General features: G+C 39.3%; 1 protein-coding gene across 9 annotated transcripts in view; it reads left to right on the forward strand.

Annotated features, from left to right (window-relative positions):
- pcbp3 (poly(rC) binding protein 3) overlaps window positions 1-23,685 on the forward strand; it is an 88,090-nt gene that overhangs the window by 48,821 nt on the left and 15,584 nt on the right. For 8 of the 9 annotated variants that reach the window (XM_069533202.1, XM_069533201.1, XM_069533200.1 and 5 more), the window contains 3 exons: window positions 19,229-19,385; window positions 23,256-23,279; window positions 23,514-23,546. In XM_069533202.1, the coding sequence (XP_069389303.1) occupies window positions 19,311-19,385; window positions 23,256-23,279; window positions 23,514-23,546 (132 nt within the window). In that variant the 5' untranslated portion in view covers window positions 19,229-19,310. Of the gene's footprint in view, window positions 1-13,046; window positions 13,202-19,228; window positions 19,386-23,255; window positions 23,280-23,513; window positions 23,547-23,685 lie in introns of those variants that run through there. The other variant, XM_069533199.1, reaches the window with a different exon arrangement.

Here is a 23,685-nt window from a genome sequence, read left to right on the forward strand (position 1 = left end):
CTGCTTCTGTCTTCTAGAATACACAAAAACAAATGCACACAGTTCCGACATAAACCAACAGGCAGCTCTAACTGGTTAAGACGTCCAAAAACTAAACTCAAGAATCAAATCAAAGGTGGAACTAGGAAACATGGCCAGAGCAAACATGACTGAACTAAAGCAAACTGAACAGACCTGATAAAGACAACAAGGAAACACCATATAGAGACCATATACATGAAAGAGGGATAATGTGAAACACATTAGGAACTGGTGTAGACAATCTAGAGCGGTTAAAACAAAACAATACTACTGAGACCATAAAAGGTTTTTCAACAGTTCCTCAAGCAGTGTAGATTAATGACAGTTGCTAATTCGTTTCTGAAACATTTTTTATCTTATTTATTGAAAACCCTTTCTTGTCCATACAGCCATCAAAACAATAGAGTTGTCAGATTTGTATTTAAGCCAGTGTCTGTGGGCCTCACATAGGACTGTAATAAACACAACCATTCCGTTCCAATGAATTGAACCTGTCAGTCTCTAACATGCGTGCACCCTGCCCCTGCTCTCACTTGAGCGGACTCTTCAGCTCGAGAGATATACACCACTGAAGCAGAGACGATAACCAGAAGGTTCGTGAGTGGTCATAGAAAAGTCGGATTTGTTCAATCAGGAGAGATTCAATGGTTTAACAAACATTTATGGACATCTGCACAGAGAAATTGATGTGAATGTGATAAGTCTTCTGGCATTTTTTGAAGCACATTTGGAAAGATAAAATATATGCCTGTACCATCATCTCTGAGTGGAACCCTGTTTTAAAATTATCCTCCTCACCTACAAGGTCCTTAATAATATGGAACCATCATATCTTAAAGAGCTCATAGTACTATATCGCCCCGCTAGAGCACTGCGCTCCCAGAATTCAAGCCTATATCATCCCTAAAGTCTCTAAAAGTAGGAACCAGAGCTTTCAGCTATCAAGTTCCTCTCCTGTGGGATCATCTCCCAATTTCATTTCGGGAGGCAGACACCCTCGCTATGTTTAAGAATAGGCAAAAACCTTCCTTAACCACAGAGTTAGACATGGGTGACACAGAGAAGACAATATGGTCTCAGTGGAGTAACGTCTCATGTGAGCATCTCCAGTGGGAATAGAACTCTCCCCCATAGCCTGGTGTAGTACAATCATAACAAATTAATTTCAATACACATGTAAGAATCATTTGAATTTAGAAATTTAAATATTTTCAGTTAAACAAAGACGATGTGCTAATTATTTCTTGTGAAAGGAGGCTGATATGTGAAGAATGAATGGCTGCACTACAGTGTGCAGGTGCTGCCTCACTAATCGGATTTTTAATTGCAGAGTAGATGAATGTCTGACTGATACCACAGAAGGCTACAAAACCTTCACTGCCATTCCAGAGTCTTGGAGGACTTAACTTCTCATAAAACTATGTAAACAAAAATAACCAAAGATTAAAGTGAAGGTGAGGGTGTGTGTGTGTGTGTCTCCTACAGTCTCAACGCCTAGACTTCAATCCGTATATTTACAAAGTCCATTTCAGTCTCCCCCACAAGCCCACACAGTTCAGTTCAATCCAGTTCAAAAAAGGAAAAACAGATATAACAAAAATAATCTGTTCCAGGTGTTGCAACCGGCAAAATAACAAATGCAATTGTGCAGCAGATATGAAATATGCTCTGCCACCAGCTAAACAGAGCACACTACAATGTCCAAGTCAGATTACAGCAGAGCCTGTGTATTACGTGTTGCTGTGACTGATATCGCCTACGGTTGCTTCAGCTCTCCTTTGGTTCATTTAGGTTTTCAGACAGTGAGGAAGAGGGAAGAATACATGTGCACAAGTCTCCTGTTAAGTTGTTCTGCATTAATACATTGGTCTGTCTATATCTGCCTATTTGTTTCAAATCTTTGAACCTGATGCTTTGAGCATGTCTGTACGTGCTTCTGCATACATGCATGTGTGTTTTGACTATTCATACATGCAGCAAAGCTTTATAAATTGATCCTGTGGGGGAAAACAGACATGGCTCTTTACAGAGCACTGCTTTGGACTGATACGACTAAGTGAGCAAACACTGGCTTCCTTTCACAATCTCATTGGCAAAAAAACAGAAACTGTGGCTCCACTACCTCTGGCCCTAGCATCGAATCTGTAGCATATGGCAAAATCAGCTGTACACAACAACATTCAATATTTCCTACACACATGCACAAATGCTTCAGATAAGTTCCACGCAAAGCACAGTTTAATTCTAATGGCCAGATAAATAAGCTAAAATTAAGTATTTGAAGGCTGGAATAAAACTAGATACATTATTCATCTGTTAGACATTGCACCATCTGGAGTGATTAGGTTAACTCCACATATTAAACCTTTATTTATATCAATTGAAAGGTGCTCTTAAGCTTTCATGAATGAAAGCAGCTTGTTTTTTAATCGACAACCAAGCAGTGTAATCACCACTTATTTTATCTTTGTGTTGCTTTTTGTTCTTTCAATATTCTGACATAGTTTGCCAATAAAACATCACAGGCAGGGAGGGAGGGATCCAGACCCAGGCAGAGTCAGTGGAGATACTTATAATAGAACATAAACACGCTCACAGGCAGACGGGTGGATAATAAGGCACTAAAAGGGATTCTATACTAGCGAGCATAAACAGATGAACCGACAAGGAGCTGGTGACGATGGCAGGTTTAGAGACTTATGTGACGAAGGAACTGGGATCGGGGGTGTGAGTGAGAAACAGGTGAGCAGGTGGATGAGACAGAAAAAACATGGAATGGCAGGTCTGTGAAAATGAAGGAGAGAAATGTGGCCTGGTGCTGGGGACAGAGGCCGAGGGAAACCAAGGACCATAGACTGTAAATAAAGATGGAGGACATGACACCTCCTAAAAGATATGTTGACCACCCCCTTGTGGCTGGCTGCAGTACCGGTTATAAACCCTCCCTTCACCAAGTTAGTGGATAAAACACAGGCCAAACTAAAAAGTGCCAAACTCAAAGCTACACCCCCAAAACACAGGAACGTGCACTGATTGACGACTGCTAGAAGCCGACCTACCAGTGACAAGCTCACTCACTTCTGGCTATGGTCTCTGCTTCAGTGGTGTATATCTCTGCAGCTGAGGACTCCGGTCATACACGTGAGACAGTATACGTCAGCCAATCATTTCATTTGCTTCAGTGTCCTGCTAAAACTACTGACCGTTTTTTTTTCTTTTCTTTTCTCCATTAAATTTATTGAAGGCTAACGACACTTCCCAACACGACCTTTAGATAAGATCTTTCCCAGTTATATTTTAACGTGTGCTGGAATGTTGTGATTGACAGATGTTACATGACATGCGATATGTTGAGAGAGTGCATAAGTGGGACCTTGATAATGCATATGTATTATATATTACTATAATAGCAATTAGTTGTCTGTTATATTACTATTATAGTAATATAACAGACAACACCACCACATTGAGCACACAGGGATCTCTGCTGGGACTGAGGGGATGTTGATTTATTATGAGCAGCATTATATTTGATTAATAAAAAAGTTTTCATTGAGTGCAGTCAGTCAAAGTAAAAGTTCAGAACAGTTTGTCCAACTACATAAAAACTAAACCATTCGCCTACATTTATTCTTAGGTGGGTCCACTGGGTATATATGCTTATTCTCAGCAATTTCACACCTCGCTTTGTTATACCGCAGTTGCTGACATTATAACTTAACCGTGGTCACCAAGCAGTTTCAAGGGAAACACTGGGGAATAGATGATGTAGACAGTGGTATAGAGTAATACAGATCTTTTTGATGGAAGGGAGGTTTGTCTTTTCCTCTCAAGACTTCTCCTACCTGATATGCATAGGATACAAGCACACACCCATGCACACGCACGCACACACACGCACACACACACACACACACACACAGACACACACACACACAAAGCTGGAGACCTGATGAATCCACAAAGTTCTTTCACAACTTTTTAACAACTAAAGCTCATACTTCGGCTCTTCCCTCATTATTTTTCTATTAAGTTCAGCAGTCTTTAACACTGTACCTAAACTAAAGCAATTAGGCTCTGTAGAAATGCACTGAAGTCAAATAATAATTGGGCTGGTTAAAATCTACTTTAGTAACCTGATCCCGGACACTCGGCACAAGACTGGCACCACAGGTCAGTTGCGTCACAAATTAGTTTTGCTTCTGCATTGGAAAGATGAACAGTGGCATTAAACTACTGATTCACTGCTAATTATACAACTGTTTCACAAGTGGCCAAAACTTAATACACTTGTTCTGTGATATTTTAAACTGATGATTCAGCATTTTTTAAATGAAAAACTGCTCATCTTTTAATCTCATAGAGATTAGATTCTTTCTACTGTCTCTCATCAGACTAAAATACAACCAAACAATGTTCAGTGAGTAAAAGCTTCACACAGAATCACATAAAAATACACTTACTGACATTTCTTTCTTTTAAAGACCTTTTGTTCTTTAGGCTCTGAGCTCCAGCACATTTCGTTTGAAATAAAATAATAATGGGTTATGACAAATGAAGTCACACCTGCTGCAAAGTGGAACCAAGTTTTTGCCAGTTTCACACAAACTCACTCGTCATCGTCCCAACCCGGCGCTCACATTGTTTAAAATAGAGTGACTCATACTTTCTCCAAGGTCCAACAGTCTCCTTAAGTTCAAACAAGCTGCAACAAATTTCACACACTCATAGATATCTATCCCTTACATGTGCAAGATTATTTTCATCAAAATCCATGAATTGTTCCCTGTCAAACAAATGTCGTATTTCACGTTATTACATAAAGTGAACAAATGTTCTGGATCTGCACCTAAATGTAACGGTTTCTTACCATATACCACATCCTCCCATCAGGTTTTGTGGAAATCAGTTCAGTTGTATTTGTGTGATCTTGCTCACTAACAACCTGACAGGGGTGAAAGCATAATCTCATGGTACCTACGTGGGTAGGTCTTCAAATGAGTTGAGGTTAGGGGGCATTGTTATTGCTATCTTGAGAAAACAAGGTCTGAAGTCATTGATGTAGAATTCCGCTGTTACTTTAAGCGCACATTATGCACCTTCGCAGACGGGGGCACAACAGGCGCCCATGTAATAACTAAGTTAAAATAAATGATTTCCTGCTTGTCTATAAACTGTGTGCTCTTTGGTTTACCAGGTAATTTGCTCTTTTCTAATCTGATAGATTCATTTAGCAGCAAAGTGAGCCCTTACTTAGTATCACTTGCAGTTTGAGCACTTTGTGTTATAAAGTCTACATCTCACACACAGTTCTTTCAAAAGTGATATTGTAAAGTAGTGTCAATTGTATTATTTCAATTTGAATGTGTGGAAGCTGCAAATAAGAATCTGTTGTTCTGACAAATTATATTTTCAGGCTTGACTGAGTGCAGCTGTCAATCTGAGCACAATAAATGTTTTCTATTTGTCCACAAGCTGTTTCTTTATCGTCAGTTGTTGTGTTCGCCCTTCTCTGTCTTAAACTGTGACTGTCAGAGCTCAGCTAACACAGAGGGACACAGACTGAATGTTCCACATAACATCCAACAATAGCTGATAACAGTCCAACTACAGGCAGCTGCTGACTCTACCAGAAACCGTTCTCGTCAAAATCACCAACAACTTATTAATGTCTGCCGATGCTGGTGAATGTGGTGTATTACTGCTCCTCGACCTCAGTGCAGCATTTGACACCATTGATCATAACATCCTGATCAATAGACTAACGCAATATGTTGGCATATCTGGAACTGCCCTTAGTTGGTTCAAGTCCTATGTCTCAGATAGACAAATCTCTGTTTCCAGCGGAAATAACACCTCATCCCTTACCCCACTGATTTGCAGAGTGCCACAAGGTTCTATTCTTGGTCCCATCTTTAGTTTAAAAACAAGTAAATAAATAAATAGAATTAAAAGGCACAGAGGTAATGATATCTGATCTACTGAGCGGGCCACATGGCTTTTGTAGCACTACCATACAAGCAAGTAGCCAGTCATTTTACCTTCAGGCTCTCTACAACGTAAAATTGAAGATATTATTTTATTTTTATTTTCATTACAACAACCACTCTTACAGAGCTCAAATGTGATGGTTAAACTAAAAAAATTGAATTGAATTGAATACCTTTTTATTATAATTTACTCTACTTCTAGCCATGGATTTTATTATCTTTCTTGTAAAGCACTTTGTAACTTTGTTAGATAAGTGCTATGCAAATACAGTTATTATTATTACCTACTAATGCCACAATCAGCTGTTGGTCTGTCTGTCTGTCTGTCTGCCTGCTTGCTTGTCTGTGGAACACATATCCCGCTCTTATTGACTTCATACGTAACATGTGCAATGTCAATTGCCTAGGAGGTTATATTGCGACAAGATAATTTGAATAATTTCATTATTTTTATTTGACCATATCGGACTGAGACACAAACACAGACAAACTGACTTGCGATGGTTGCTAAGCTTTATCTTGACAACAACATCCATAAAAACACTTCATGTTGGGCAATTTGCCTTCAAAGTAAAAGCACAATGATCGTTATGCTTCAATGCTCAATACTGAGTTGAATTGCAGAGCTTTTATTTGTTTTGATCTGAAGATCATGTCAGTTGCTGAACAGACCTCTTAAATAGTCGACATGTAATAAATGAAAAAATAACAGTCGTTTCATAAATGATTCAAACTTACATATCAACCACACACAAGATCAGTAATAAAGCAAATTCAGTTTCATTTTGTGAAAAACCTTGACTATAAAATCTTCATTGGAGAAAAACCAGTTTGGATAAAGTTTTCTAACTTTACTCTGCACCATAGTTTCTAAAAGCAAGGTCAAGCAAATGGACATTCCAAAACAGGCAAGTTTAGAACTAGCACTGCCCTAGCCAAGCAAAAAGACAGGATGCAGCTGACTGGCCTTCACTTTTTACATTCACAGTTTTGCAGCTACATGACACATCCATATTTGAATGAGATACTTTATAGTTTTCAATAGAAGGATTAAGCAATAACTACACAATCACTGATATTTAAATCTGGCAGTGGGTATGTACACATGCCCAAAGCGATTAATCAAATTAATTATTTAAATACAAAGTGTTTTCTCATGGGCTGCCAGGAAATACAGCATCCAGACGAGGCTATACCTTTTTTTTTACTTCTTCCTTTCATGTAAAGCATCAGAGACCAGCAGGGATGACAAACACAATTTGTCATGACTCTGGATTTTGAAGTACAAAATATATCTACCTGATACTAGGAGCTGCCAGGATAACTTCAAATGCTGTCATTTACTTGACTATTTAAATACTCTTATCAGCAAAAGCAGCATTTTTTGTGTATTATTAGAAGGAAAAACATGACTGCACCATCTACAGAAAGAAACCACTACATTACATTTTCCCTGCGTATCGACCACCACACATTTCCTCATATTTACTCTCATTAGAGTTCACAGGTGAAATGAGTTAATAATGAATACAACCACAGAATAAGATATTACAGATCAGCATTCCCTTCAATAACTACATGTGAATATTATATCTTTGTTAAGGACCATTGTTTGTGAACATTGATCATTTTCCTGTGGTGTCCAATGAACGAGTTAATTAATCAGTCAATAGGGTTAGGTTGTGATAATCAATTCAATACATTTTAAATTCCCACAGCCGGCATTGAGAAACGCCGGCTTTAAATATGCAGTTACCACCTCTCCATCAAGGCAGGTCCTGGACCTGTTTTAGAGCCGGCTACTGATCTGGAACCAGTTCCTTATGTTTCAACAGCCAAAGAGCTGGCCACAAAAACTGGTGTGCCACCAACTGGTTGCTGGGCTAGAGATAAGAACCACCTATGTCAGAGGCTGGGCTAGGGGTGAAACAATTATGACCAACAAAACCAACTGAACCTCTGTTGTAACTTCTTCCTTTGATTGGATCTCACTAAACCACTCGGGATGCAACAAACATAACATTTGTGTTGGTGAAGACCAAGATATGTGTGTATTTACCCAGTCTGAGTTCATACATGTGTCTGGTGACACATTGGTGTGTATGAGTGTGTGTGCTGTGTGCGTCTACATGTCAGTGGGAGAGAGAGAGAGAGAGAGAGAGAGAGAGAGAGAGAGGAAAAGACTGAATGCTATGAAGACCGATTTTACTTATTTAAAGGTCCAGATTTAGGTGAAAGAATCTTTTGGCAGAAATTGAATATAAACACTCCTAGTGATGTTTTCATTTGTGTGTTTCATCTAAATTGTATAAATTGTTGTTTTCTTTACCCTAGAATACCTTTACATTTAAATACTTGATATTTACATTAGGAGCTGGTCCTCTCTACGGAGGTCGCCAAACTGAAGGTTTCCACAGGTTCTCTTACCTTTAAGATAAGTATGGATCATTATGTGATGATCAGTGTTGATATTGTAGTGTACTTTAAACTGTAGCGGGTCAGAGAAGTCAGCTGAGTCGGTCTGTGTCTGCGAAGTCAGTGCAAGGTAGCAAGAGAGAGAGAGAAAAGTGAGCGAGCAGAGTCAGCCTAGAATTTAATATAATATATAATCAGTCCCTGATGGTAAGTTAATTTATTCAGTTGAGGCGTAAAGATGTAGACAATGACCTTTGTGGTAACATAATAACGTTGCTCTAAGGCGGCTCTAGCCCATGGAAAAGCAAAGTAGTTCTTATAAGGTTTGCAAGCTCCGCCAGCAGAGCCTTACCTGAACACAGAATCCAAACTTTTCTTCTTTTTACTTTGCTTGGTGTTGTGTTGTTAACAGTCATTCTGTTGCTGAGCTACATCAGAGCAACATGTGACAGAAACACTGCTAAATCAATGGATTTCAGGGAACCAAAATATGATAGAAAAGGCTTCAATGAGAATATTAGTAGAGACTGGTTTATATTCTCTGAAATACCAAAGCATTTTAGTCTGAATTCGACCTTCTGTTGGCTCATTTCAGAACATTTCAGACTGACCATCACCACTTGTATTTACCACTGAATTTTACCCAGCTGCATTAGCAGTCAGCCAATCTGGAGAGTCTCTTAGAGCAACACAACACATCCTTGACTATGATGTTTTTTATTTTAGCTGTGTCTACTTAGTTGCACTTCAGAATGTATGCAGGGGATTAAGTTGACCTCTCTGCCCTCCCTTTTTAATCAATCCCTTCCAATGTGTTAGGAGAATACTAGGACATGATGGAAATCCCTTGATACATCTCTGATTATGAGGAGGTCAAGGTTTAGGTGTTTGGTATTAGCTCAGTAAATAAATATAATAGTGTAAACCTGAGAGGTCCTTTACACAGAAACACAGGGAGGTTGTTTCTCAGTGGTAACCTTGATATTGGTCGAGCACAAAACTGAAATATTGAAGGCCATTATTTATAATTGTGGCTAATTTATAAATAGGGTTAAATACCAAAACATGTAAAAACAGCAATACTTCTTCTGCTCCAAAAGAAAATTATATATAGCGGACCAACGTGTCCTTCAGGGTGAACACATGCAATCTTGCCTGTGAGGTCGAGGTCAGGGTCAACAAATACACACATTGATGTTATGTGTCATCACTGACAGGCATCATGACGATGTTACATTTTCCAAGAAAAATTAACAAAGAAGACATTGTGACTAGTTTGTGGGGAAATTCTCAAAGTGATTAAAGCCTTAATATGTGTTTGTCTTCACATCACCACACAACCGCAGCCATATTTCTGTTTGTTTTATTCCAAAAACTAGTATTTCAATAATCTTGTGATTATTATCAGCTCTCCAGATATTAAAGCCTGCACCTGAGTACAGGTCCCAACTGGATTATATTAGAAAGTCATGTGGTGCACAGTTTAATTAATATATTAATATTCACATGAAGGCACCTTTGTGTAGATCCTGAATGAAAAACTAATCACACTGTTCATAAAAAGAAGAGTTTATTTGTTGCTGTCCATCCTCATTTAAGCCATGAATGTAAAAATACCAAACACTCTCCCGGTCCAGTGGGAGGGAATGAGAATTTTCTACATTGTTTAGTTTTTATCCTTTTTTAAAAGTAAGCTGTTTCCTGACATTTTGTAGACTAAATCAATACAGTTAATATTAATAACAAGTTAAATTGGCAGATTTTAGAGCCAAAAAGAAAGAAATTGTATTACTGATAATAACTGGTAAATTAATTATCTCTTTAATTACTATTAAATTTGACCCCTGACTTGGCCTAAAGACAAAATTAAACTGATTTAAACAGAATACATTATCTAAATAGCAATGATGAACACATCCATTACCTGAAAATGATGACAGGTCTCAGTTGAATGGTTGGAGGTGGATTTGTGTACAACGTACAATATGAAGTCAAGTCAAAACATATCCATACAGAGTGTGAGGTTAACACTGTTTAGCCATTATGTGTGCACTTTAATGTCTCTGGCATTAGGAGTTAGGCTGGAGAATCTCTTCAAGGAGACACCAAACATTTTTCAGTTCATCCTATTTTAACTTTGAGCTATATCATTATTTAAAGCACTGACTGTGACCACATGAGGATCAAGAAGCACTTTTTGTCAGTGTTGTGTGTACACAGTTTTCTGTAGTTTCAACTCAAAGCATTACAACATTTTCACCATGGGACCCATCTGCAACATAACTTCAGAAACTTTATCTCTACATATTTTCAAACTCCGAAGACTATTTTATTCCTGTTGTAAACTACTGTAGACATATAACATTGATACTTCCTCAGTAAATATATACTTTACTCAAGATTTCTAAGCTCTATTGAGTTCTTCTCATCTTTACGCCTATTTGTTTAGAGGGTAATTTGGTTTAATGTGTATTAATGTCTGTGGACCACCCTACGGTATATTGTCCTCATAACAGCAATTCTTTAAATGCATCCACATACTTAACCAATATTAGCTCTAAATACTACACACTATTACAGCTTATCTTATAGAGCAGCTGTGGGTCATGAGGTAGAGTGGGTCGTCCACTAATCTGGATGTCTCTGGTTCAGCTGTTGCCAAAAACTTTGTTGCAAAAGCAGTATTTTAATATAGTCCATTTACCATTATAGTACAACTAGTGGCCTATTCAGTGCTGCCCTGGGTTAAAAAAGAAGCTATAAAAGAAGCTTCATGCCCAGTCCTGTGTCTAGATCTTCTTCTAGAGATTTGAGGCCTCGCCTAAGGTTTTGATTGTTATCACAAGTCATGAAGATGCACCGCTTTGTACCGTAGTGTCCTGGCACTTAGTTGATTACACAACCCAACTTTTATTTGAGGAAATACAGTATTTATTAGTGTGTGTGCATGTGTTATGGCTATGCTGCTGTTGTCTGTGGTTCACACAGGGAAGCGTGTCTGCTGTGGCATCAGTTCTCCATGGTATGGATGTTGTTGACAAGATTTAATTTTGCAGATTTCCTGTTTCCCCAAATCTCAAAGATGTTGTATTGGATCAGATCTGATGACTAGGAAGCACAATAAAACCAGGGAACCACATCAACAATATTCAGACAGTGGCATTCAAGTAATGATTGAATGGTATCAAAAGGCCAAACAATTTGCCAATAATACATTTCCTACACCATTATACCAAGGCCTGGGATGTGGACACAAAATCATTAGAAACTGTCTCCACTGCAGCCTCCGATTTCTAACAATAGTAAAACCAACATGGTCTTCTGCTGTGGTATTCCATCCACCTAATGTTTTGAGACCCTTCTCTGCTCACCATATTTGTAAAGACATTTTTTTTTCTCCATTCAAACATTAACATTAATTGAAGCTGCTGACCTGTATCTTTTTTTTTTATGTTGCTTTGCGTTGCATCATAGGTGATTATAACCATTTGAAGAAGTGTTTAAATGAAGTGCTTATTGGGTGGATATCCATTACAATGAACCAAAGTTTAGATACTTTGGAGATCGTGCAACTGTAAAGCTACAGCCAGTGATACATGATGCAGTTTTATCAACTTTATACAAGGCAAATAGTCTTATCTCAAAAGGAAAAATGTCGATATTAATTAATGAACAGTGCAAGATCAATACTTCATCAGATTTTTGTTGTGCCCTATGTGTGCTTACTGTATTGATGTCATCAAGATATCCCGGTGGACAGACACACTGATAAACAACACACACACAACAAATCTTGCATGCAGCATCTCCTTTAGAATTGGTCATATCTTACAGATATTGACAGGAGCGTGCGCTATCAGAACTGATCAGAAATGAACATAACAAACATAAAAAAGCAGGGCTAAGATAACGCTAAAGTTTGCAGGGGTCATTATTGAACTGGAAATGAATTGCCAATGTGTTATCAGCCAATCTAAAATAATCCCACCGCAGAATTTCTGGGACAGAGAAATGGAATCGTTCAATTTCAGAGTTGATTATCTGTCGGCCTGTTGAAACACAGTGGCATAAAATCACAGCGGTATGGTCATTTGTATGTAGCAGGGGGAATAAATGCCTCTGGTGAGGCAGCATGATTTATCTGTATTTACTGCACTGAACTCCACAGTGAAGCAAAGATCTGTGGGATGATATTCCAAGGTTTGTTATAAATGAAGCCCAACGTAGGGAAACACTGAAAAGTGTAAAGGGAAACTTTAATGACAGTGATGATGTTTATTCATCATGGCAATGCAAGGTACAATACACAAAACCAGAGGGGCGGTGTAGAAGCTGATTTTAGCAGCAAGCAGACATTAGCATCAACCTAGCATGTTCGATTGCTTTGCTGACTTGTCACTCAGAAAATCAAGGCACCCATTTCATTTGTTTGCCCCCCCCCCTCCCCTTGGACCCTGAGGGGCATCCTAATCTGGGGCACCCATCATGTCTTCTGCCCATGTAGATCAGAACACTTTCCCATTCTGCGGTCAAAGCCCCATGAAGCGCCTCAGACCGGCTCGAGCATTCGTCCAAACTCGGAAGTATTTTCAGGTTGCACGCCAAATGTGTCGTCACAAGCTGTGATGCGTTGTGCATGTGACACCCATGTCTTGGCCAATGGCTCGCCAGCTTTGCATCTTGTCTCGGCGACAGGGGATATAATATTTTGATTCCATTTTGCCAACCTTTTGTCAACAGCTGAAGGGGTGGTCAACTGTTTGGAACCGTGAAAGGTAAATACTGTGTAAATAATTACAGAGGGGCCAAAAATGTGTAAAAAATTGTGTGGTCATGAGTTATGATTGTTAGTAAACGGTAAACATCTTATTGCAGGGCCTGTCGGCTTGTCAATTATTTATGTGTGCGTGTCGTGTGACATCATTAGGGGGAAAAAAGTTATCAGAGCAGACAAGTTTTACAGTGAATCATCCTGTCATGTCATGTTTATTATAGAACTATGGACTCATCATCAGTAACAGAAATCAGAAGCTTTGTTGTTGGGCTATTGTCTGACCGTCTCTTGATTAACATTATCTCAATCGTTTTTGCTGCCATTAAATCCTTGAGTTTTCAAGTGTGGGTGTGTGCTGCTGAGCGGCAGGCTTACTTTGATACAGTGTCATGTTTGTGGATTTGACTTCATGAGGCAACTGCGAATCTGAATCTCATTTCTATTTCTATGATAACAGAGACAACCCTTCAACCATACGCTTTTACTAAATTGTGATCTAACGACTAGAGAGGAGAGATGGTTAGTTCACCATGAAGGAATACGATTAAGGACAGCATGAAGAAAAGAGCGTCGTCTTTTCAATGAGTCAGACTGAAGACAAAGGGAAACTGTCAGCTGGAATGACTTATCAGTGCTCACACACACAAGCAAATTAATTATGTTAGCTCTCCTAGCTAATGCTAGTTGGCAGAGGAACAATGCAAGAGGTTGTCAGCTTGTGATTTAACCAGGCCGACTGATTAGAGATGACATGTCCACGGCCCGCTTTTGGGGGAAATGGGAGGGTCTGGCAGGTCAGCGGTGGCTGCTCACAGGCAGGGCTGTGGTTAACAAAGGACCCCTCTGCATGTTTTCTATGGATATATTCACCCTTTCCTCTGTCTACAACCACCCATTTCTTCCAAATGGATGTTATTAGCTTGGAAAACGTTTTGAAATATTGGAAAATGTTTAAAAGGCTAATAGGCCACGCTAGCTTGGAGGTGAAGTTTAACCCGAACAGAGGGATGACTCCTTGTTCAAGGTTATTAACTCAAAGATGTTCCCAGCAAGTAAATTCACTTAATTGGTCCGTGGCGCTATATTTAGAAACACGGCATCCAATTAAGTGCTCGGTAAATTCTTTGTCACTTTGAATTTTATCATCTGCGGAAAAAAAAAAGCTTTAGAAGATAAGATATTCAGAGTATTGTTTAATATGAGACAGCATCAAATGAAGAGGCATTTAAAAAGTATTTTTCATGAGTAGAGGTATTTTTATTCAGTACGGTTTATTTGTACAGTTTATTCAAGGTTGTATGGATAAAATGGAAGCCTTCATCTACACGTTTACTGTGTGACTGATATATTTAAACTGAATCCAACAGAGACTCAGAATGGTAATGCATGCACAAATGAGCAGCATTAACTGAAGGAAAAGGATAGTTTTGAAACCACACATATTCACAGCAAACAATATAGATATACAGATATCGATGTACAGAAATGCATACAATGGAGGTGACTATCCTGTTTGTTCTTGAATCAGTTCTTTTTATTAACAGTGAATCATCTATTCACTTTTTTTTTTATATGACAGACATGGCATTATCAGCAAGTTAATATTCACATTTAATTCAGTATCTAAATAACGTATGCAGCTGATTCATTAAGTCAACAATGTTAGTGAATTTGTACCTTCATTGTATGTCAAAGGATAATTGCATCCCCAAAGCACCGGTTGTCCTTGGAAACACCATGAATGGACACTGGGAGTGATGAATTAGACATCCAATACTGCCTCTGAACATTAAATATGTGTAAATTATATTTATGAAAATGTGTATATGAGGTTTATCTTTCCAATGATATTCACAGCTACTCATTAAAGGGGATTTGTTATTGAAATTGCAAAAGAAAGAAGGTTGACCTTGACATATAAATGGAACACAAACAGAGATAATTTAAATAAATGAAAAAAGGTCAGTAAAGGTGAGGAGGCTGATTGCATACAGAGTTTCATCATGAAATTAATGATCTTTTCCAAACAAATAATTTGATCTTGTTATCGCACCTCCACCTGCTCAATATTCCTAATGCAGTTAGATTTACTCTCTGCCGTGATTCACCCTTGTTCTGTGGTTAAAAATAAGCAAACGAAACATTAATTAGGTAGAATCACTGTTGCTCTGATAAGCCTTTGTTGAAAGTGCCAGTTGTCTGACAGCTGTCAAACACAAACACACATGACAAATTGAGATAATGACCCAGACATTCAGTGACATTTGCTCTTCAAAGCTTTAGATGTCTCTCGCTAAAGCCATTTCTGTTGAGAGGAAACAAATTAATTACAAATGGAATGCCAGCGTCTGGTCAACCAGTACCATTAGAGCACTATTCATAACACTCAGCGTGACAGTTTTAAACACCGAGTTAGATATTGTTATTCTCAAAGTCATTCTAATTTCTCTGTCGTAGTGGGTGCCTAAAGAGATAGTTATACATGTGCAATGTTTGATTTGCCCTCTGAATAGTAGTTACATAAAATGACTGATACACTGTCTCTCTGTCTGTCCGTCCTTCTGTTGGTCTGTCTATCTGTGGCTCACATATGTCGAGAACCTTATCAGTTTAAAACTTGGCATGTGTCTTGTTAGGGCCCAGTGAGGTCATTGTTGAATTTGGTGTGATTCGAACATGCAATGTACTCATAACTAATAATTTTGAATAAACAATTGACTAGCTCTTTGCAGTAGCAGTGGCTGGGTTTCATTAGCAGTGGCAGCTGGGACTCATCAACATATAGTGACATTGTTGATCATGACAACAGCGCATTATTGACAATGAGCAGGTTCATGACAGTGAGCATTCACAACAATGGCCATTACAACTTATTCTCCAGTTTAAGATTGTGTATAGTGAGTCAAGCTTCACTGAACTTTGAGTAAACAGGTGAACAGCTCTTTGTGCAGCAGGGGTGATGCAGCTTCAAGGTTCTGTGGACTGAGTCCAGGAGCAGGTCTTTACTTGCCGCAGCTCAATTACTGAAAGTACATTTTACAGTTTCCGAAAGGAATATGGCAACCGGCTTTACCACAGGCCAAGCACACAGCCCATTCCTAACAGGCGGGTTTAGACCAGGCACAGCACAAGTTCAATATAAAGTGAAAGTCTGGTGACAGTTAGCATAGCTCAGCATAAAGACCAGAAACACACACTTTGTCTAATGGAAGCAACGCAGCATCTCTAAAGCTGCACTAATCAACACTGTATCCGTTTAATTTGTTCAGAATGTGAATTTTAAGAATGCATAGTTGTAGTTTAACAGGGGATTAAGTCAGACTGTTTCTTGGCTGGTCGCACAAACCTTTTACTTGTTGTCACTGAGGCTGCCAGGCAACCAGTGGAGATGCCAGGAAGCTACTGTACCTGTTCTCGCTACAATAAAGCAAAGGAACTACAATAAAGCAAAGGTTTTAAGCAGTTTACGTTCACATTAGTCCCAAATGTATTAGGTAGCTGGATAACAAGCCCAATCACACAGCTATATTCATAAAGAACAATCTTCAGTGACAAGAACAAGGAGTTGTCATCATCATGGAGTCAGTCTGGGATCATAGAAAGAGACCATATTGATATTCTTTCAAGATTAACTCCTATTCACAACAACAACAACAGAAAGGCATGAAGAATAGAAAGGTCCAACCCCTGAACCAGCATCAGCAACAGTATTCTACAATGTATAATACAATCAGATGAAAGAAACAACCAAAGCTTCAGAATTCATCTGAGTTGTATAACAGATTATGGTCATTTTCCCCAGTGGGAGAAGAGCTGTTAACACAGATTTCTTGTCTGCACCAAAAAGAGAAGTGAACAAAGTGAACCTTGCTCCAAACTTTCTGGAAGTTGTCAGATGACTAAAATATGAGTAAACATAAGTTATAATAGCATAGGTTTGAGCTGCTGGGGAACATTTTCTTGGGATGAATAGGTTTGATAGAGGTGTAAAGTCCATTTCAAAACTATCCCATTGCAAATCTGGATCCAGTTAACTAAATGTTACTCCCAGATCACTCTCCTACGACACCATGTTATGAAGAAGAATATATCATATCGCATATTTCTCCTCTGAGAGATTTGGCTTGAACTATGACTGTTCTTCTTAAAAGAGACGTGAGTTTCCATTGTGAAGATATTTGAAAAAACTAGCAAAGAGAGTGAAATGACCTACAGGGCTGTAAGATCTGAAATGCCCTAAAAGGTCCAGTCCATCATACCGGCACACCCAATCTGTGCTGATTTGAATTCTGTACAGGAGAACAAACAGAAGTAACGTAAGGAATATTTTAAATATGTCCTTGCGTCCCTTCAAACCCACTGTGCATTCTAATGCTCTCTGAACCTTTTTTCTGATGTGAGGTTTAGAAGATAAGGTGTAGTCATATCCTGGATCATAGCAGGAGACGAGAGAATTTCATCCATCCTAAGTTGAGCCAACAAATGTGTGGTGGCATGCATCCAATAGGGTCTACAGTTTGTGACAGGCCTGGACTGCATGTACAAATAGTTTGGGAATGAAAAAATATACTGTTCATACGGATGTGGACCTGGACGTGAAATTAGTGGCTTAATGAAAACAGACAGTCAACAGGGTTGCAGAGGACAGCAGGTTCCATATGTGTTGACTTAAAATTAACTGTTTGAACTGTGTTGACCAAGGGAAAGTTTCTGGCTCAATTTAAAGTTAAATTAACAGGAATAAAGTTTTAGTCCTAACTCAGCAACCATGGAGAAACTTCTCCATTCAGTCTTACATGATTACTCTGTTCTATACAGAGTGTAGACTTTGCAAGATGCAAGCACATACAGTAAGTGTACGGAACATTTCTAATAACTTTTTTTCATAAAAAGTAACTTTCACTTTTTGGCACCGCCATCAGTGCATATAGACTTGCCTTGCTCGCCTTAGCCTTGGTAGCAGAGTCAAAGGGGAAGAAAGTAATTAGATTGTATTGTAATGGGGGGCACTGGAGGGAAGCTCATAGAAAAGAGCCTCTTACAGTTGAGGACATTCCCAGTGATTGTCTTCTTGGCCATCGTGCTGCACCATCACTTGAAAATTATTGCAACAACACATTCAGGAGTTTAGGCATTGCATTCATTAACATCATTTAGTGTAATCTCTAATGCACTCCTTTGTGACAAATGGGTGCACATTTCTGCTCAAGCGTGGCAAATTTCTTATACTTTTCATGTAAGAGGCTGGCAGATTTGCTCCTTGTCTTCAACTGAAAAGCTAAACAAGTGGTTAACTTTAAAATGCTTTAGGGAGCTCAATCTAATTACACTTACTTTTCTTCAGCTCTTCTCTGCAAATTTATGCATCATTCATGGGGCAAATATTATGTGGGGACCTCGTAACAATGATGCCTTGCTGGGTCGTAATCCAGTATTTTAGTTTTAGCCCAAATGTTTGGCTGGAATTTAGGCTGCAGCATGAGACACTGTTGCCTGTAAGGCTCCTAAAATACAAGTGACCACAAGTTTTTTTGGAATGTAAGCTTTTCTCCAAGAGTTAGTGAACAGTAGGACCAATTAAAGACCCAGCACTCGATATCTTCAAAAGCCTCATTTGCTGTTAAGGTAAAATGAAAAACTAACCAGTTTGTGTGTCTTAGTTTTAATATGCACACAGAAATCAGATGTGAATCAGATGAAATCATTCATCTTAACGGCTTTACACTTTGGACATGCGATCCCTTAAATATTGATAAAAGCTGAAAAAAAAAAGAAACCAGTGCTCTGTAGCAGTCAGTGGGGGCAGGCCAGTGTGCCTTCAGTTTGCAGACAGAGTTGAACATGTCTGCTTTTAGTTCCTCTGAACACAAAGTCACCACCAGATCATTTTGATCGTTTTTTTGTTTTTCTCTGAACATAAACGAAGAGAACACTCACTCTCAAACAGACCAGGAACTGCACTAGTTCATCTAAATATACTGTATACATAAACAAAATAGTGTAAAGGTGTTTTTGTTGTGTTTGGCAGGTGACTGGCTGGCTGGAACACCACCCCCTTCCTTCTCCTTCTGAGGACATCCCATTCCAGGACCCATCATACGTCCCCCAGCATGGAGCCCACCAAAGTCCAGTCAGAGGGTGGTCTCAATGTCACCCTGACCATCCGCCTCCTCATGCATGGAAAAGTAAGCATGCACTAAGTGTAATACTGGCTGTGGGGAAGGCTGAAAAATAGCATACTGCAGGTTTCTCTAAGTTATTTATAATATTGGAAACGACTAGTTGGACTTGCCAGGAATAAAACATGACACCTTTGGTGTTTAGGATGAAGGTGCTGGCTCAGCTGCTTCCAGTGTAGTTTACAGCTTTGTAAGCCTATATACTGTACAGGTTTTATGCAATTTTACAGAGGTGGCACACTAGTGCTCATTAAGTGGCAGCATCAGTCTTTCTTTTGCCACATTCCAGTGCTCTGGTTACAAACCCTGGAATCACTGGCTGCTAAAAGGTGTTTGAAAATATAAACTTCACTTCAGGACTTTAAGAGTTCTCTTCTTTCGACTGCTCTGTGTTCTTGTCAGCCTTTAGTGTTTTTTTTCCCCCCACATTTCCCAGGGTGTAGGTTGTAAACCGTAAGTGGGCACCAACATCTTGTTTGTGTTTTTTTCTTTTCAGGCAGTAGCATGCTCTCTCCCTCCCCTAAACCCTAACCCTTTAAGAGGTTGTCAGAGTTGGTGTGTGAGTGTTGGCCTGTTTGTGTTAGTTCAGTCATGCCTGGTTAATGTGGCTCTTGCTTTCTTGCTCTGATTGCAGTCAGGTGCTAAAACTGCAGTCCACAATCTTTCAATAACGGTCAAGCTGCAAGCAACTATCATGAAAGCAAGTCTGTACAGTAGTTTAAATGGTAAAGTACTGTATGTGTGTAATATACTGACGGTTGTGTAACAGTTGCACTGTTTTAATTCCTATGTCCTATGGGAGGTCTCCTGGCGCTTATACAGTTGGAAAACCAACACTGCACATCTCCACTGAGTTGGACGTATTAGTGGAGTGTGAGCCATCATCCCTTGTTTTATGTGCCGAGCATTCTGCAGCTCAATAATTCAACTTTGGCATGGCTGCTCATGCAGGAACTCCAGACTCTGGTGACCAGGTGATAGTTTTAACCCTGCAGCCAGACAAGCCCACACAGACACCATGGCCTGCCAGACGATGGTGTGTGACGGCCACAGGAGAGGACTTTGGCAGTAAGAGCCACATCTGTCTTCCACGGATGTAAAAGGGCCATGCCCCCACACTTAGTGGCTATTGGCTGGGCTGGGTTAGGTATTGAGGTATTTTCAGCTAGGTCTGTTGAGTGCAGGTCCTCAGCTAGGGCCATTCCTTCAACCTTCACCCCACTGATCCAAATAGACTGTAGACTGCTCCCCAAACATGTTTTCAACAGATTCACCCCATGTGCCATTTCCATTCCTCCACACTTAAAGTTCCAGTGTGTAAGATTTAGGTGAAAGGGAACCATTGGCAGAATTGTAATTTTATTTACCCCAGTAAAGGCCCTTTATATTCAAATACTTTATATTTACATAGAGGGGGTCCTCTCTACGGAGGCTGCCAAGTTTTTGCCTTTTGAGTTTTTATGACAACTGAAGGCTACCACAGTTTCTTTTTCATGTTTGGAAGGAGAGGGTGAGGTGAGGGGTGTTCAGCTGCAACATGCAGTTTCAGCACTAGATATCACAAAATTCTACACACTGTACCTTTAAGTTTTGTTGTCCAGGACATCTGTATGACTTTGTGGTGAATTCAGTCGTGCCTACGTGAAGGTGGCATATGTAGTGTGATGGATGTTTCTCCACTGCCCTGAATTTATATGAGCAGATTAGCACAGGACATTCAGTATAGGACACTGTACAACAAAACAGAGGAAACCTGAATGCAGTTTTACTAAAATGCAATTTACAGTTAGTTACAGTTGTTATTATTATATAATTATACTGTAGTTATATAATTTGGATAATCTCGATAGATTGCATTGATCCTAAAGTGCAACCTCAATACAACAAAAAGTGCTTCTACCTGTGATTGGTCCTGGGTTATGATGATTAATAATGATGATAAAAAATGTAGTAAGTGGTAAGGAACTGTCTGAATAACCAATAAACCAGACTGTGAGACTTTATAAAGATGGGAGATGGGAGATGGTACATGAGCATAGGACTGTGTTGGCTACTGGCAACGACCTTGAAATACAATATATTGTAATAGCATTCAATACAATACATATTGTGGTATATAGCAAAATTGTAAATATAATTTACAAACACATTTTTAATGAGGTGAAAATGAAACTTGTTCTGTGCCACCATGATAGTGTAATATGTACAGAACATCAACATTGGTGCAACATGTCTGAGAAAACAGAGAAAAGGTACTGTTGTAGGCCTATTCACTTTTGCCCAAAAAGAAGACATACTTCAATACCCAGAATGCACTGGGCACTCCTGCTATCAATACACTATCATGGAAAGAATTATTACAATAGTCAGCTGTATCAATATTTTGCACAGCCCTTAGAAGCACAACTTGCTATTTACACAAGCCTGCATTGAATAACAGACAGATAAGTGTTTCTGACTTGGCTCATGACAGCAGGAAATCAACCTCTGTGTCGTCCAAGAACAGAACATGGCACTAAACTGCAAGATTAGACATTGCATGAATACTGGCAGCTTATCTTTTATCCATTTTCTCACATGAAAACAAATAATATTATTTGGATCAGATGAGGTCCAGAATGTGTGTTGAGGATCTGGCCAGGGCAGTTAACCATAGAGGTGAAGGGGGGGTGATAATATGGGGCTGAATGCTTGGAGGGCAGATGACATATAAAGATGGCACTGTGGACGCACGGTTGTTTGCCCAAGTCCTTAATAAAAAGATGGTTCCCAGTTTCAAGACTATTGGCAGGAGACAAGACAACATGACAATGATCCAAAACACACCACAGTTTGAAAATGAAAAATGAAAACCATGATCTGGACCAGTGTGACCCCTGACTTCAATGAATCCAATAGAGCACCTTTTTATTTTATAATAGAAGATAGATCAGTAAAACCCCTTCAGCATGAGGGAATGTTTTGTAAAGCAGAGCATCTCTCCAGTGTCATTTATGCCCAGGAGGATCAAATCTGTTGCCACAGGTGGAATCATGGAATCTCACTAATGACGGATACAGTGGCTTTGGTTGCAGCTAGTTCTTCAATGTCAGTTTTGCTGTTTACTGTAGCGCTGACTATGTTCTTTTCCCATGGGGGAGTTTAAAGCATTACTTTAGCAGTAAATTGTGCATGTGATCGATAGTGTACTTGTCAGATGTGAAAGATACCTCATTGAATAAGAGCTGGAGCAGCTGTTGTAATAAAGTTACTGAATGCACAGAAAGAGACAGCATGTCATTTGTGAGTGACTGACTTACATGGTCGCTTGCTGTAATAGAGTAAAATAAATCACGGCAGATTAAACGGCTGAAGAAAGCAGATGTTGAGTCAGTTTTAAAATAACAAATGCAATTTGATTGTATTTTCAAAATGTAGTGAAATTTAAAAAAAAACACCCGAATGAGGCACAAACTCTTAAAACATTAGTGGACATCAACAAAGTATTTCTGCTGTCTGATTTGAAGCAGTGCTTAACAGATAAAGATGGATGAGAAACCTGGTTCTGCACAACAACCGGCCTGCAGCTTAAACATCACACTGATGCAACCTTCACTGTCACTGAGGAGACGTCTGGAGGTTTTGATGCCGGCAGCCAGTACTGCCTGCCCCTCTGCACTTTGCCCACTGTGCCACACCAACCTCATGAAGAGTGATTACATGCATGAAAAGTGCAGCCCCTGGACAACAGAGTGTAGCTGAGTGTCCTCTGCACCACCCTGCACTGTGACACCTTGTCCTGGGAAAACAACAGCAAGCAGCGCTAATACTGCACATTTATCCAGAGGATTCTTTGATGACTCATGATTGTTTTCTCTTTTCTGTGTTTTATTGCAGGAGGTGGGAAGTATAATAGGAAAGGTATGAATTTTTATAAGTTGTGTTTATGCCAGTATTCATTGTCAAAGTGCGGTCACACCAAACGCAAATCTTGTTTTGGGGCAAATGCAGACAAGGTTGTGTTTAATCGCTTTGCTCCCAATAATCCTGCAGAACCTCTGCGAGTAACGCAATGTGAAAATTCCATTCAAGTTTGGTGTGAACGCAGCTTCAGGGAAACAGCAGATGTCATACAATTCTTGTCTTTTTTTCCAGAAAGGAGAGACAGTGAAAAAGATGCGAGAGGAGGTGAGAAGCATCATTTTAATTAGTAGACATTAAAATATTTTCTATTTTCCCAAATGTATATTAAACAACCACAACAGATAGCTTGAAATAAATGAGAATCTCATGAGGCTTTGTTATTCATGAGGCTTTTGCTTGATTA

Source organism: Paralichthys olivaceus, chromosome 10 (assembly GCF_024713975.1).
Source record: "Paralichthys olivaceus isolate ysfri-2021 chromosome 10, ASM2471397v2, whole genome shotgun sequence".
Lineage (NCBI taxonomy): Eukaryota > Metazoa > Chordata > Actinopteri > Pleuronectiformes > Paralichthyidae > Paralichthys > Paralichthys olivaceus.